Here is a 15,125-nt window from a genome sequence, read left to right as displayed (position 1 = left end):
GACCTACCTAGCCATAAAGCCCCTAAAGAAGCTTTTACCAGATATGACGTTTGACCCCTTGCTAAGGGTTCTGCAAGCTAAATTCCAGCCAACAATAACTTATGGGAGTGAAGCACTGAAGGAAAAAGATACAGCAACCCTTGACAATATAATATCCAACTCGTACCAAGCGATCTTTCAGCTCCATAGAATGGTATCCCTGGCCCAAATACGATTGGAATTCGGGCTCCAAAAACAGTCACTGGAACGCATGGGAGCATATGTGAAATGTTGGCACAAAATCAAAGGTGATGAAAAAAGAACCCTGAATGACCACCTTTGGATGGAACTTTCCCAATCAGGAAAATCACCAGTTAGTCAATACCCCCAGAAATATATTATACATCTAGGTCTAACAGACTTGTGGGACGTCCAAGCAAATCATTTCACATATCAAAAAAACGTAACAAAGGTAACCCGCTTATCATCCGCAATAGAGGATAAAAAAAATTAACTAAACGATCACACGGCTGGATGGTCCTAAACACATACAAAATGCTAAAACCCCAGCTCTACCTGAAAATGGGAATAAAAATGAATACTAAGGAAAAATTCCTAAAACTCCGGCTGGGGGTTGGCCCCTTCAATCAATTCATGCCACCTTGGAAGTGAAAGGGAGGAGACCAGCCTTATCGTCCATGCGGCAGCGGTGTCGAAGACGCAATTTACGCCATAGGCATCTGTAATAAGCTAAAATGTATAAGGGTCACCCTGCTAAAGCCAATGTTGTGTTTCAACCCTGAGCTGGTCCAGCTAAACTGTCAGCTAATTAAATACCTTGACATAACTGCAAAAAGATTGAAACGCCGGACCGAGCGGCCCAATGACTACTTACTACAAGAACTGACATAATCATTACAAGAACGGACACAGTCGAAACAATACTTACAGTCAATATGACTAACGTGCAGAATGTTTCAAAAATGTGCGCACCTTCTTTAACATGTTGTAAAATTTTACAAATCATTTTAATTATTGTTGCTGATAATAAGTTGGGAATTTTTATAATGATTTTACAAAAACTGTAAGATATTTTATTCTTTGGTGTATGCAATGGTTTTAATTAATCAAGCATAATAAAATAAACTAAACCTACAGGTTCACATTGGGATTACCTTATCACATGTTATAAGTGTAATTTCCAATTGGGAAAAGATAGCCATTTTGAAGTTGGCGTCTCTGGACTCACAATTAAAATCACAATTCATGGTAAAGTTGGATTTTAAGTTGCATGTCTGAAAATACCACTTTTAGAAAGTTGGTATTTTCTTACTTTAACCATTCTGTGTCTCTGCCTGTCTCTACATACAAGTCTGGGGTGTGTGACAGCTGGGCTTTATGCATTCCCTCTTGACAGCCACTCTCAAAGAGAGCTTAGGCGTGACTGATGAGCCATTCTCATTCTGATGGGCCATCACCCGGCTTATGGGCCATCCTGGGCAGGATGGGATGGAGAAGCTGACACTTACACCTGAATATGGCTGTGTCTATCCCCACCAAAAGAGCTCCACACATCCCTGTTGTGAGTCTGGAGCCAGGACAGGAAGGGCAGGGACCTTGTGCACTTCAAAGGTCTTTCTTTGAGGTCTCCCTGACTTCAAAGGCACAACTGGGCATAAGTACTGGACCTCTGACACCATAAACCCAGTACACTTCTGGACCTGAGGACATTTTGCCAGGAAGGATTGCTCTGCTTGATATTGCTGAACTTTGCTGGACTTCTTCTTTGCTGTGCCTGTCATGCTGCTTGCTGGTTTGCATCTTGTTCTGAAGTCTCAGGGACTTCATAGATTTCCAACAACCCTTCTACAGCTTATGGACTCTGCCAAATGTGAGTCCTCCCTGTCAAAATGTCCCCTCGAAGCCGAAGCATCTCCTCTGAGGACAAAGATATTGCCAGCTGCATGGCTCGACAACGACGCATCGGCTTCATCATTAAAGGTTTGCCGATGACGCATCTCCGACTGTGTGGATCAGAATTAACTCATTGTCTATATCCAGCCAATTCAACTATGATGCATTGTCTCCTCTGCTCATCGCATTGGGTCTTCGGTGATGATGCATCCTCCATCCAAATGTAATTTTTCAGCAAGACAAGGTTGGTCCCTGTAACCTACCTGTGATCCATTATGGTCAACCTGAACTTTATGGATTCACCCCGGTCAAGCACGACCAGATATCCCTGGTTGGCGCTTTATGATTAAAGCACTATATTTGCAGATATTCTTTAATAATTCATAACTCTGTTTCTACTTATTGGATCTTTTCCATTTTGGTCTTGCTGTGTTCAATAAATTAAACTCTATTTTTCTATCCGAATGTGGTATCTTTTTATATGGTAGTTTCACAGATTTACTGTTGCACAAATACTTTACACATTGCCTCTTAAGTTAAGCCTGACTGCTCTGTGCCAAGGTACGAGAAGGTAAGCACACATAATTTAGGGCGTGTATCTGATTTAGCCTGACTAGGATTGTGACAGGGTGCATAAATCTGCCAAATAGGGACCTATTTTCTAACAATCATAATATATATTCAGTTACCAACAGTATGTGAGCGGCAGCAGGATACCAATTCTGGGCACCTTTGCTTAACCAGCAATTAAAGCAATTCATAATTGCGAGTTGAGGCATGTTTATATTCCATCAATATTGTTATATTCAAATGAAAACTAAAATGATATGCAACAGGTTGAGTTTGTTGCGGTCACCTGTCATGGAGCTCTGCTGTGCGGGCTGTGGGATGCAACATGGGACTGTGTAAAGGTTGCATTAGCGGACACCAGTGATCATTCTTCCCAATAACAAGTAGTAGGCTTCCGGTGGGGAAGAGCACCAACCAATGAAGGCTGTCATTGTGAGCTGTGATGCAAATACAGACTGGTTGGCTCTAAGCACCCCTGAGTTCATAGTCCTCCCCTAGTCACTCTCAGAGTGTGGGGCAGTCGCCCAAAAGTGCTTTAGATTGTAGTCTATGGCCCTTATGTGGGGATAACATGGCCGCATCTGTGGCTCTTGCTGCCTTCACACTGCAGCACCACAAAGCATGAAAAAGAAAGAAACATTGACTAGTTTACCACCAATCACCAATTCAAAGTCGAAACATTGTAAAAAACAACATATATTTATACACATCTGCAAAGTGCTGTTGACTGATCCAAACTATAATGAACAACCCATTGAGCCAAAGCCTGGAGGGGCTGACCTGAATTTGATTTGCCAATGTCTGAGCAGGGTTGAACTAGGCTAAAGCCTAATTTTGATGTTGTATTTACTATTGTGAGTATTGTGTGTTTTGTGTATTGGGTGCAGTGACTAACAGTAGGTCTGGAAAAGTGAAAATGCCTTTTCATTGATTGGTGAGTTTATCTGTGCTACTGTAGTGGGGAAAGTGGGTAGTATGAAGAATGCCCCATAGAATGGGCATGGAAGTGTAGGGATGAATAACAGAGTGCCTGAATGAGGAGTATTTCAGTGCATGGATCAACGCTTTCGATCTGTGGCTGTGGCTCAATGGTTAGAGTGGCAGACCCTGATACAGAGGTCTAGCCCAGGACCAGGGTTCCATTCCCCGCCTCAGCGGGTCTTGGGCTCAAAAATTGCACAGACCTGATAATTCTTGCCTCGGTGCCTATTCCAATCATGGAGTCCCACTCTGCAACTCTGGGCAATAGCTTGCTTAATCTCCACAACGGCCCCCACAATGCTAAGGATGCCTGGCCTCCACCTTGGGGGTGCCCAGGAGTGGACACCTCACAGGGAAAGCCAGGATGGGTTCCACAGCGGTATTCGTACAAGCGCCTTGAGACCCTTGCGGGTGAGTAGTGCGCTATACAAGTATCAATTTACAATTTTTTCATTTATCAATCCATTGATTCACTCTTGGATTCACCCATTTGCCTCCTACAATACCACCTCACCCATTCACAAAGTTACAATCAACATTGAAGATGTGTTTTCCATTATAAGCAAGCTCCTTTGATGTTGCCAATGATGTTACTCTCCACACTGTGTCACTTATTGCCCATATTCATTTGTAGGGCATACCATTTTACTGCTACTTCAACAATGTACAGTTGCTGGTTAATTTGAGCCTATCTCACTCAAAATCTGAAGTTACATTTTCATTTTCACAATAGCCCATGGCTGTTTGTAATGGATGTCTTTAAATAGTCTAAAAATAAGAAAAGACCAGACTGAAATTATAGTAATGGAAGAATGTGCCATGAAGTGGGTTTCTTCAATCTGGCCTGAAATTCCCAGAACTTCCCTATGCCCATACTCTTACTGACTCATAACTCAATCCAGAACCATAGAGTCTGATAACATTTTAAATTGAAGTCATGCTTCTACCATGCCAAATTAGTAGAACCTTTTTGCCACTGACTTCTCCCTACAAGATAATATCTACTGTGGTCTTGTTTGTGATGATATGACACTAATAACATCTATTTAGGCTTCCCTAAATCGCAAATTCTTTGTCTGGAGCAGATTTGAAACGCCAGGGTGTGGGGATCGCGTGCTTACATTCCAGAGTGGTCTGGATAGAATGCTGGCTCATGAGGAGAAAGAGTACATTCTGGGGATCGGCAGTTGCTGCCTGCTTCCAGTGTTGTCAGAGGCATAAAACTTACCTGCGGAACCAGGGGGCATATTATCAAGAACTGCGTTACAATTATCGCCGCTTTAGCGGCAGAAAACTGCAGCTAAAGCGGCGATAATGGGCTTGATAATAAGGCATGAAGAATCCCAATAGAAGCCAGATTCACACCAGAACATGGGCTTCTATGGAAATTCACATGGGCATGTTATCAAGCCCATTATCGCAACTTTAGCCTCAGTTTCCTGCCGCTAAAGTGGCGATAATTTTAACTCCATTTCTTGATAATATGCCCCTTGATGTCATCCTTTCAGTGGCGATGAGTGACAACATCAAGGAACCCGTGTGTGACAGTCTTTTACTATTACTGTTATTGCGTGCAAAGAGTACTGGAGGCAGTTTCTCTCAGATCTCTTGTGGAAAACGGTTTGCTGTGCACCTAATTGGAGCCTTTCCCCTGCTGTAACAATCGATAAGCACCAGAGCCTGTTTTCTGTGCTGTGTTTGTGGCATTCATATTTTGAGTGGCGCAGTGAGTAGAGTGCGAGCAGTAGCAACCCTCCTACAGCGTGAGGAGCAGGAACGAGCGAGAGTAGCGGAGAGCAGTGGTAAAGAGCACGAGCAGCACATCTTCTGTGTTTAGTGATTTCAGCTGGAAACCAACCTGCACGTGCGTCATCACGCCAGCATGACGGTGGCCATTTTTGTTTGTGAAGCATTTTCATGGAAATAACGTGTATTGGAGCACATGTCATTTTGTGGGCAGGATCACTATTAAAGTGCATTTTCATTACTCCCTCATGGGTCCTCCCTGTCCCAGTCCTTACTATGTGAGGCAGTCCTGCCTCCACCTAGCCAATCAACACACCAGCATTCAAAAGTTTACATAAGCCCCTTCCACCTACCGCCATGCCTGTTTTTTGCCTGCTCCGATGGCTGTTGGAAGACTGGTGCTCCGGGTTCCTGTCTCTGTTTCCGGTTTTACTCCAGATGGGTTGCGGTGCTGTGAGAGTTTTCTCTTGTTTTTCTTGAAATCTGTTTCATGTTTGGAATATTTCTGTCGGCACGGCCGCTCCGGTGCTCCGGTTAGCCGCGCTCCTGAGCTGAGGTCAGGAAGCTCCCTACGCATGTGCTGGGCTGGTGCTGGGAGCTCTCCTGGTGTCCTGGCCTCGGGTCGTTCCGGCGCTGGGGCTTATGAGCAGTGTCCGGCCGCCATGTTTGAAGTACGTGGCTATAGGTGGAGACTGCAGGGCAGCCCTGTTTGTATGTTCCAGGTCTCACATTGCGAGACTTGCTGTTTAAGGGGCAGTATTTAATAGAGGTTGCTGGGCACTTCCTTTTTTGTATATTACAATTTCCCATGAGGTTTACTCTTTTCGGCTCATCATGACTGAAGGGGCTTCTTCTCCTATGCCTGCAAAGGCGGTTTCCAAGCAGCATAATGTCCTGGACCTGCAAGAGGACGATGACTTGCAGATTTCTAGGGCTGATTTACATGACTTGATAAATTCAGCTGTCCAGTCTACGCTGCTGGAGCCTGCGGCAAAAAGGGCTAAGGATGGTGAGGAGGACATGGACAATTCCTCTAAAGGGAACTACGTCCAGGGCAAGGCTTTTTCTGATATACTGGTCCATATACGGGAGGTGCTTGGGAATGACCCTAAGTCTCTGGCTGATGAGGGGTTTTACACACAGTATAGTTCCTCTGTGGTGTATAACCTTCCTTTCCATGATGTCCTGAAGTATATCCTGACTAAAGAATAGCTTGAGGTGGATAAGCAGGGTATTCCTCGCTTTCTAGGGAAGCAGTATCGCCTGGCGGACTTTTACTCCCAGTTTCCTGCGGTTCCAAAGGCCAATTCTCTTTTGTCATCTGTGGCGTCCGCTTCCTCTTCCTCTTTGTCATCGGGGGATGCATACCTGTCAGATCTGGTGGAGCGAAAGGTGGAGTCTGCTCTCAAGCGTTCTTACGCCGCTTCTCACTTTGGGGTGCGTGCTAGCACTTATGTGGCCAATGCCTCGCAGGTCCTGCCGAAGGATTTTGAGAAGTTGTTCGACTGTCTTTAGGATAAGGGGGACCCTACTCCTGTGTTGGCTCAAATGGAGGTCTTGGCACAATTCCTCTCGAATATGACTTTTGATTCCTTGTGGGCCTTCTCCTCGGCTGCTGGGGCGTCGGTGGCTGGTAGGAGGTCTCCCTGGACATAGCCTTGGCATCTTGAGGCTGCGCAAAAGGCTTTGATCTATAAGCTTCCTTTTGAGGGTCCTCGTCTCTTTGGGGACGCTTAGAATGCTATGATTCAATGTTCTGAGGAGGAAAAGTAGTTGTTGAAGCCTTTTCAGCCTGTGTGTAAGAAAAAGTCTTTTTTCCATAAGCAGGGTTTTTGGGGGGCTTTGACTTCTCAGCCCTTTCGTCGTCGGTCCCATGGTCGGGGCACCGTGTTCCATTATAAGTCCCGGCCTCAGCAGCAGCCTCCCTCTGGTGCCGGACAGAAGTGACTATGCCGTTGTAGGGGCTCCACTCCGTTTGTTTCAGGACTGTTGGTCAGCTCTGGTTTCCAACCGGTGGGTCTTGTCTATCATCAGGTGGGGTTACCAGATTCCCTTTCAGGGCCCTCTTCCTCTGGGTTGTTTTCTGGTTACCCCGTTGTTAAGAGATCCCGTACGGCGGTCTGCCATGTTGTCTGGTGTCGCCATGTTGTTACAGAAGGGGGCAATTGTGCCAGTTCCATTGGAGAAAATGGGCCTGGGGTTCTATTCCCATCTATTTCTAGGGCCAAAGCTGGATGGTTCTTTCCGCCCCATGCTGAATCTCCGATCCCTGAACAATGTGGTGCGGTTGGATCATTTTCGGATGGTCATGTTACAGTCTGTCATTCCCCTTAACCAGGAGGGCGATTTTTTTGGCTTCTCTGGACTTGGAAGACGGCTTTTTTCAGGTTTCGGTCCATCCTGCCAGTAAGCGGTTCCTGAGGTTTGTGGTCCAGGGGAAGCATTTCCAGTTGCAGGTTCTACCGTTCTGCCTCTCCACTGCTCCTAGGACTTTTACCAAGGTATTGGCTGCTGCTGTGGGGGTTTTGCAGCATCGGGGTTTCTCAGTGTTTCCCTATATTGATGATTGTTTGATCTCTGCTTCCTCCTTTCCTAGGGATCTTCTGGTGGTGGAGGCTACATTGACCCTGCTCCAGGATCTGGGGTTCAAATTTAATCTGGTGAAGTCTGATCTGGATCCTGTTCAGAGACTTCAGTTCATCGGGGGTCTGTTTAACACCTTTCTGAGGGCGGTGTTTCTCCCTCCTGTTTGGATCCTTTCCCTGCAGACTCTGTTGTGGGATCTGTTGAGTCATCCCTCTGCCCCGGCGTGTTTTTGGTTGTGGGTCATGGGGTTGAAGGCTGCCACAACTGCTGTGGTTCCTTGGTCTCATCTCCATCTCACGCCCTTGGTGACTCATCTGTTGGCTTGGTGGGACTCCTCCCGGGCGGATTACGAGACTTTGGTTCCTCTCTCTCCTGCTTTGGTTTGGGACTTGGACTGATGTCTTTGCACTCCCAATCTGGAGAAAGAGGTGCAGTTTTGTCTTCCTCTTCCCCTTTTGTTGACAAGAGATGCCAGACTTTGGGGATGGGGGCCACGTTGCGGTCCTTGGAAGCCAAGAGTCAGTGGTCTTGGGGGGACAGCGCCCGTTTCTCGAACTGGCAGGAGTTGGAGGCCATCTGGGAGGCGATGCAGTTCTTTCAGGTTCACCTCCACGGGGCGAATCTGTTGGTTCATACCTACAATCAGGTGGCTCATTGTAACTTGAACCGTCAGGGGGATCAGGTGTGCGTCTCTGAACCTGCTGGCCTCCATGATTTGTGCTTGGGCAGAATCTCATCTGTTGGCCTTGAGGGCAGTATACATTCTGGGGCAGTTACATTTTCATGCGGACGCTCTGAGCCGCAATCTTCGGTCATCTGTTCTGTACCATCTCTCTCTTCCTCTGTTCCAGGCCCTTTGTCTTTGGTTCGGGACTCCCTGGATCGATCTCTTTGCCTCTCCTCACAACGCTCTTCTACCCCGGTTTTGTACGGTGGTGATGTGTCCTCAGGCTTGGGCTGTGGATGCTCTTTTGATTCCCTGGCCTTCGGGCCTTCTATATGCCTTCCCTCACATTCCCCTCCTCCCGAGGGTGCTGCAGAAGATTCGGGGGGAGAGGGTGTCATCCTACTGATTGCTTCTTTCTGGCCTCGCCATCTCTGGTTTCCTCTCCTGTTGCTGCTGGCGGAGAGTCGCTTTGTCTGGCTTCCTTTGGTTCCGCCTCCTCTTCAGTTTCCGCTCCTGTCTCTGCCTTGTCTTCATCGTTTGCAGCTGACAGCTTGGCTCTTGAGCGGTTGACCTTGGAATCTTTGGGCTGTTCCTCTGTGGTCGCTCGTGACATCCAGTTGTAACGTCGTCCCTCAACCCTTAAGTGCTATGGTCGTCATTGAGGCTCCTTTGTCTCTTGGTGTTCTTCCCATGGGGTAGATCCTGTGCTTGGGGTCATGCTTCTATTTTGGATTTTCTCAGGGATCGTTTTTTAAAGGGCCTTTCTCCTTCCATTTTGTCTGCTTAGTGGGCGGCAGTTCGTGCTTGTCGGGTTCCTGGGGCCCACTTGGACACTGTTGCTCCTTTGGTGAGTTGGCTTCTTCTGAGCTTTCAGCTTCGTCGACCGATCTCTCCCGTGCTCGTGCCTTCTTGATATTTGCCTACTGTTTTGCGGGGTCTGCAGTTTCCCCCTTTTGAGCCATTGATGGAGGGGTATTTGTTGTGGTTGTCTGCTAATGTGGCTTTTATGCTGTCTATCACCTCCGCTCACTGGTTGGGTGAGTTGAGTGCCTTACTCATTTTGTTTCCTTATTTGCAGTTCCTGCAGGATCGGGTTGTTTTGAGGCTTGATCCTGCTTTTCTGCCTAAGGTTTCTTCCAGTTTCATTTGCAGCTGGAGGTGATTCTTCCTGATTTGCCTGCTGAGTGGGATTCCTCTGTTCCCCCTTCCTTGGATGTTCACAGGGCTCTCCAGATTTACCTCTCACGTTTGCTGGAGTTTTGGGTTTCTCCGGCCCTGTTTGTCTCTTGTGGGGGTGTGGCTAAGGGGTAGAAGATTTCCACTTCTACGATCAGTCAGTGGGTGCATTTGGCTGTCTGCCAATCCTATAAGTCTTTGGATCTCCCTCCTCCGTCTCAGGTAAAGGGTCGTTCGACGCGTTCTGTGTCTGCTTCCTGGGCTGAGGCGGCGGGGGTCTCTAGCCAGGAGATTTGTAGGGCAGCCACCTGGCAGGCTTATCTTATATGTGTGCGACATTATCGGCTTGATGTTTTACATGCCTCTGCTGACAGTTTTTCTGTTGGCGTCTTGCACACTGCTATTCGTTGATCATTTGTTGATTAAAGTTTTGTACTTTTGCATGGATGCCTGGGGTCCTGTGTTTTTCTTGGTTCTCTGCTTGGGAGTTCCTCACGTAGAAAGGACTGGGATGGGGAGGACCCATGCGGGGGTAATGTCTTGTTACTTACTGGTAATCTTCATTACCCCGATTAGGGTCCTCCCCATCCCAGTACTCTTCCCTCCCTCCTGCTGTGTTTGTGTCAGAGTCTTGTTGATAACAGGCATGGCGGTAGGTGGGAGGGGCTTATGTAAACTTTTGAATGCTGGCATTTTGATTGGCTTGGTGGAGGCATGACTGCTTTCACGTAGTAAGGACTGGGACGGGTAGGACCCTAATCGGGGTAATGAAGCTTACCTGTAAGTAACAAGAAATGTTTGTCCAAACGGTGACAGTCAACACCTAAATGATTTTGTGTACATTAGTTTATTTTATATCAAAGGCGTGATTCGAGTGTAATTTAGTGCTAAAATTTGGTTATGACAAACCGGTGCAAATAAGGTCGGTGGCCTCATCTTGTATATTTAATTTTGTAACAGATTTTGGCCACTGTTACTAGTTTTCTGCAGAGTTTTTCAATATGAAAAAGTATCCCCACCTCCATCATTTTTGTCTGTTCCTGGTACTCCACCTATGGCATGGGAAGGATGGCAGGATGCATTTGAGGCTTACTTGGAAGCCATTGATGGGGATACTTTTCCTTCAAAAAAGAATTGGGCGTTATTGGTACACAATCTGGGTGCTGAAGCCAGAAGTAGGGTCAAAACTCTTCCTATGGAAACAGTGTTGATTAATGTTGGCTCTCGGGGTAATGGAGATGCTGCTGTAGTTGATGAGTATGCCTCCGTAGAATATACTTTGAATAAAGGATTTAATCCCAAAATGAATGTGGTATTAGACTGTCACAAGTTTTAGTAGCGCCGTCAGGCTCCTGGCGCACCAGTTGATGATTTTGTGGCTGCACTACGTACTTTGGCTATAACCAGCAACTACTGTGACCTCTGGGATGAAATCATATGTGACAAGTTCATTGAAAAAACAAGCACAAAAATGTACAGGAACGTCTGCTGGGTACATAAGATTCTAGTTTGGAAGCAGCACCAGCCATCAGAAGGAGTATAGAACATTTTCAATATTGTATGAAGGAGATGAGTGGAACTGGTGTGAAGAGTGAGGTCAATCAGATAGAGAAACTAGCGAACAAAGGAAGTGAAAAAGTTATTGAAAAACCTTGTACGAATATTGGTCAGGGTAATGTCAAAACAGCTTGAGAGTATGCAGAATGTGCTGAATTGTTATGTTTCATACGTGGAAGCAAAGTACATGTGAGCAGTACTGTTTTGTCCTACTACCGATATTGTGTGCTTCAAACGTGGTAAAAGGGGCCATTTCACCGGAGTGTCTAGGTCATATAAAGGCCAGAAAGGACGAAGTAACATGGGATGGTAAGGTCCATTGAGGAAGATATGTATGACAATGATGAAAATGTGGTATTAATGTTATCCCCATTTTCTGAAGGTGGGGTCAAACAAGTGTCATCTACGTATAGTGTTAAGAAAAAGGAAATCTCCCATTTGTGACATTGCCATTAACAATGGGACAGTGAGAGTGATGGCTGATTCTGGTTTACCATTCATGTTGATTCGTGAAAATGATTTTGCCAGATTGAGTGTCCCTGGTTTGAGTGAGTCACGGGTAAAAAAAAAATCATATGGGGGTAAAAAGGTGGAGGTTTTGGGTCGATTTGAAGCTACATTGCGTGTTGATGGCAAAACAGCTATGGGAACTGTGTTTGTTATGAAGGGTGGTTTAAACCTGTTCGGGTGGAATGAGCAAGGGGATCTAGATAAAATTCTTGATCCCAACCAGCCTGAGTTACTTTTGTCTAGACAACGCCTATTAGAATTGTGCAACAGTGAGGTATGCAATATGGATGAATGTAGATGGGTTTCAAAATGTTTTCACAAATATGCTTGGGAAGTTGAAAGGATTTAGGCATCGTATTGTGGTCAAGCCCAGTATCGCCACTTTAGCGGCAGTTTTTGTGCCGAAAAAGCGGCGATAATGTTAATGCTGTTTCTTGATAATATGCCCCTTATTTATTAACTTACACTTAACATTTCTATGCATTCACCCTCTTTACCATTTATCCACTTACCCACCTGCCCATTGATCCATTCACCAACCCATCTTTCCATTTACTCACTCCTCTATCTATCCACTCATCTAAACAAGTTCCCATGTTCTACGATAGATTGTCATAGTGCGAAGGGAAGAACCCTTGTGCACCATATGCAGATGCCGATAAAAACATATAATTTTCAGTTCCTTACTATACAGTAAATTGACAACGGTAACATTTTCAAAATTTTGTCAAAAATGCATGCCTCTTTTTGAATTAAAGTTGCTTTTGTTTTTTTTATCTATAGCTGGGCAAGTCAGTGGTGGCGAAGGTTTGCATCCCTGCGGGCACTGTGATGACTCTTGATATGCTGACAGTGAAAGTGGCTGAACCACATGGATTACATCCAGAGCAGATTTCCCACCTAGAGGGTAAAACAGCCAAGAAGGACATCGAAGAAGATGAGATTCTTACAGAGGAACTGATAGTAGAGGACATTTGAACATATCCAGAATAGGAAATGGACTAGAGTGCACCATCTCTGCTACATGTTGTTGAATGAGTTCATTCTTGCACATATTATTGAAGTGGGTTTCTGAGGAGATAATTGTTTTTGTCAAATGACATTCTTTATGATGCTAGAAAAAAAGATTTGTGAGTGGCTGCATCGATGGATTAATTGATCAACAGGCAAATGGATTGCTGGATAAAAGGATGGATGTCACTGTTATGATCAATTGTCAAGGTTTTCAACTAAAATCAGGGGCTAAAAACAAAATTCTCGTTTTTTTTGCAGTGTAACTGTCATTTTGTTTTGCATCTGAAATGATGTGAGGACATGGCAGACTTCAGATGACAACGGCAGAGGACACAGTTGTTCTACCATGCTCTTTGATGAAGGAGTTTTGCAGGGAGGGACAATTAAAGTAATATCCTCAAGTAATAGAACTGTGTAAACACTTCTTTATTGGGGGCTTCAACAAATATACCTCTGTTCACCAACATTTCAGGCATTTTCTATTTTTGTCTTATAATTTTTGATGGTACAATAAAGTAGGCGTAAATGGTAGCATGGAACTGAGAAGACAATAAGATCCGCTGATCTTATGTCCATTTAACCCTGCTGGATGCTGTTCAGAAGACCACACTATTAAACAGGACTTCAACTTGTGGGATGTAACAGGCATCTCGAACAAATGTGTATGTGCCTGTGTGTTGTGTTGTTCACATACAAATGCGGATCCTGCAGTTGATGTGATTGGCTGAGTTAACATACAATGACACTCGAGCCAGTTGAAAAAGTGAAACCGTGAGGGCCTTTTCACTAAATGATTCCACCATAAAGAAACCGCTCCTCTATTAGCCCCATTTTATATTCATTTCAGAAGCACCATAAACATCCAAATCCATAATTCGTGGCCCACATGAACAATCCGACATTCTAGTAGATTGTGTCAAGGTTGCCAAGAACTGCAGACTAGTCAAGAAGACATACAGCTGTCAGTTAACAATCACCCTAGACTACCTGGCCCTATTCCAGCACAGACACATTGTGGCACAGAACATCAACAATCTGACAACAACGTGCTGTAGAACGGAGAACATAAGTCAATTTGGACTCCATTAATTCCCAGATTAACTTGGACATGACTATCATAATAATTGTTCACTGGTAATTTGCAATAAGATTTGAATTAACCTATTTGATCAAACAATGAAACACCTATCCAAATTATATTTTTAGATCATGTCCAATGGGTGGGGGAAAAAGGTTGGCTAAAAATATGAAACATGTCCAAATAATTCCCACTTAAAAGTACTGAAAGTTTCATCCATTGTAAAAGTTTAAAGGTTTTCTCCTCGGAACTTTTGGAAAAAGGATCTTGTTAAGATTCTTCAGAGGCAGTTATCCATAATGAGATGAAGATAGTATGGAAGAGTCATATAGTTTGCTGGATTCATTTCTTATTCATCTTAGATGACTTAGGAAAAAAACACTACATTCTAGTGAGTTTGATATGGATTTTTATATAAACAATATTTTTGCATTTACATAATATTAACACATTAACATACAGACGTTATTTGAAGAATGTAATCCTGTTTATTCGAGCTAGACTGGCATTAGTCAATGTAAGCCTGAACTTTTAAAAGGCTAATGTTGGCTGCCATCTTGCTTAATGACACATGAATGTTTTTAAGCTGAACTTCCAGTGCTGTCGAACAAGTTTGCTATTGAGAACGTCTTGATAATCTGTTGACTGTGCAATTGTATCATCTTGTTTTATTCTGATTGTATAGGTTTCCTGAGAACAGTGTGTAGGTGTGTGAAATGTTTAAATTATGCTTTAAATATAGTCCAAAGCTGAACTGAACACTTCAAATTTAGAGTACCTTGAAACTGATTCAGACCTGAGAACGGGATAGAATACGTTTTAGACTTCCCTTTCTCTTTACGTTGAGACATCTTTAACTGGGTTGTCTTCTCATCTATAAAGACTCTAATAATTTATTTTGCCTATTACTGCATATTAATCAAAGCTTACACATCCAGATTATGATTTGCCAATAACCTGATTTGACTCTTCACTTCTGTAATCAATTAACTTTAATAAACTTTCTTCGTTTGAAACTAAATAAGCTCTTTCGTTTTTTGTGGAGCACTATGTGCTTCATATATTATTGAATGCATTTTGCTTTGTTGACCAAGCTTGGGTCCTGATTTAGATCTTGGCGGATGGATTACTCTTTCACAGCGGTGACGGGATCCCACCCGCCAAAATATATATCCCATAGGATATAACGAGATTTCAATTTCTGAAGACAGGATATCCGTCACCGTTGTGACGGAGTAACCAGTCCGCGAAGATCTAAATCAGGCCCTTAGGCTTGGAAATTAGATGCGTCCGAAATGCTTTATGGTCACTGAATTTTCTCCTTAGTAAAGCGCTTACAAGTTGATG

At 44.4% G+C, this 15,125-nt stretch overlaps 1 protein-coding gene across 1 annotated transcript in view; it reads left to right on the top strand.

Moving 5' to 3' along the window:
- The window catches only part of LOC144818791 (N-acetylneuraminate-9-phosphate synthase-like), a 193,281-nt gene extending 178,479 nt beyond the window's left edge, over nucleotides 1–14,802 (top strand). The window contains exon 6 of the mRNA XM_078676547.1: nucleotides 12,470–14,802. Coding sequence (XP_078532673.1) covers nucleotides 12,470–12,664 — 195 coding nt within the window. The 3' untranslated portion in view covers nucleotides 12,665–14,802. The remainder of the gene's footprint in view (nucleotides 1–12,469) is intronic.
- Nucleotides 14,803–15,125: the final 323 nt, after the last annotated feature.

This window comes from Lissotriton helveticus, chromosome 2_1 (genome assembly GCF_964261635.1).
Source record: "Lissotriton helveticus chromosome 2_1, aLisHel1.1, whole genome shotgun sequence".
Taxonomy (NCBI): domain Eukaryota; kingdom Metazoa; phylum Chordata; class Amphibia; order Caudata; family Salamandridae; genus Lissotriton; species Lissotriton helveticus.
The sequence above is the reverse complement of the archived record's forward strand: the minus strand, read 5'-3'. Positions and strand labels throughout refer to the sequence as shown.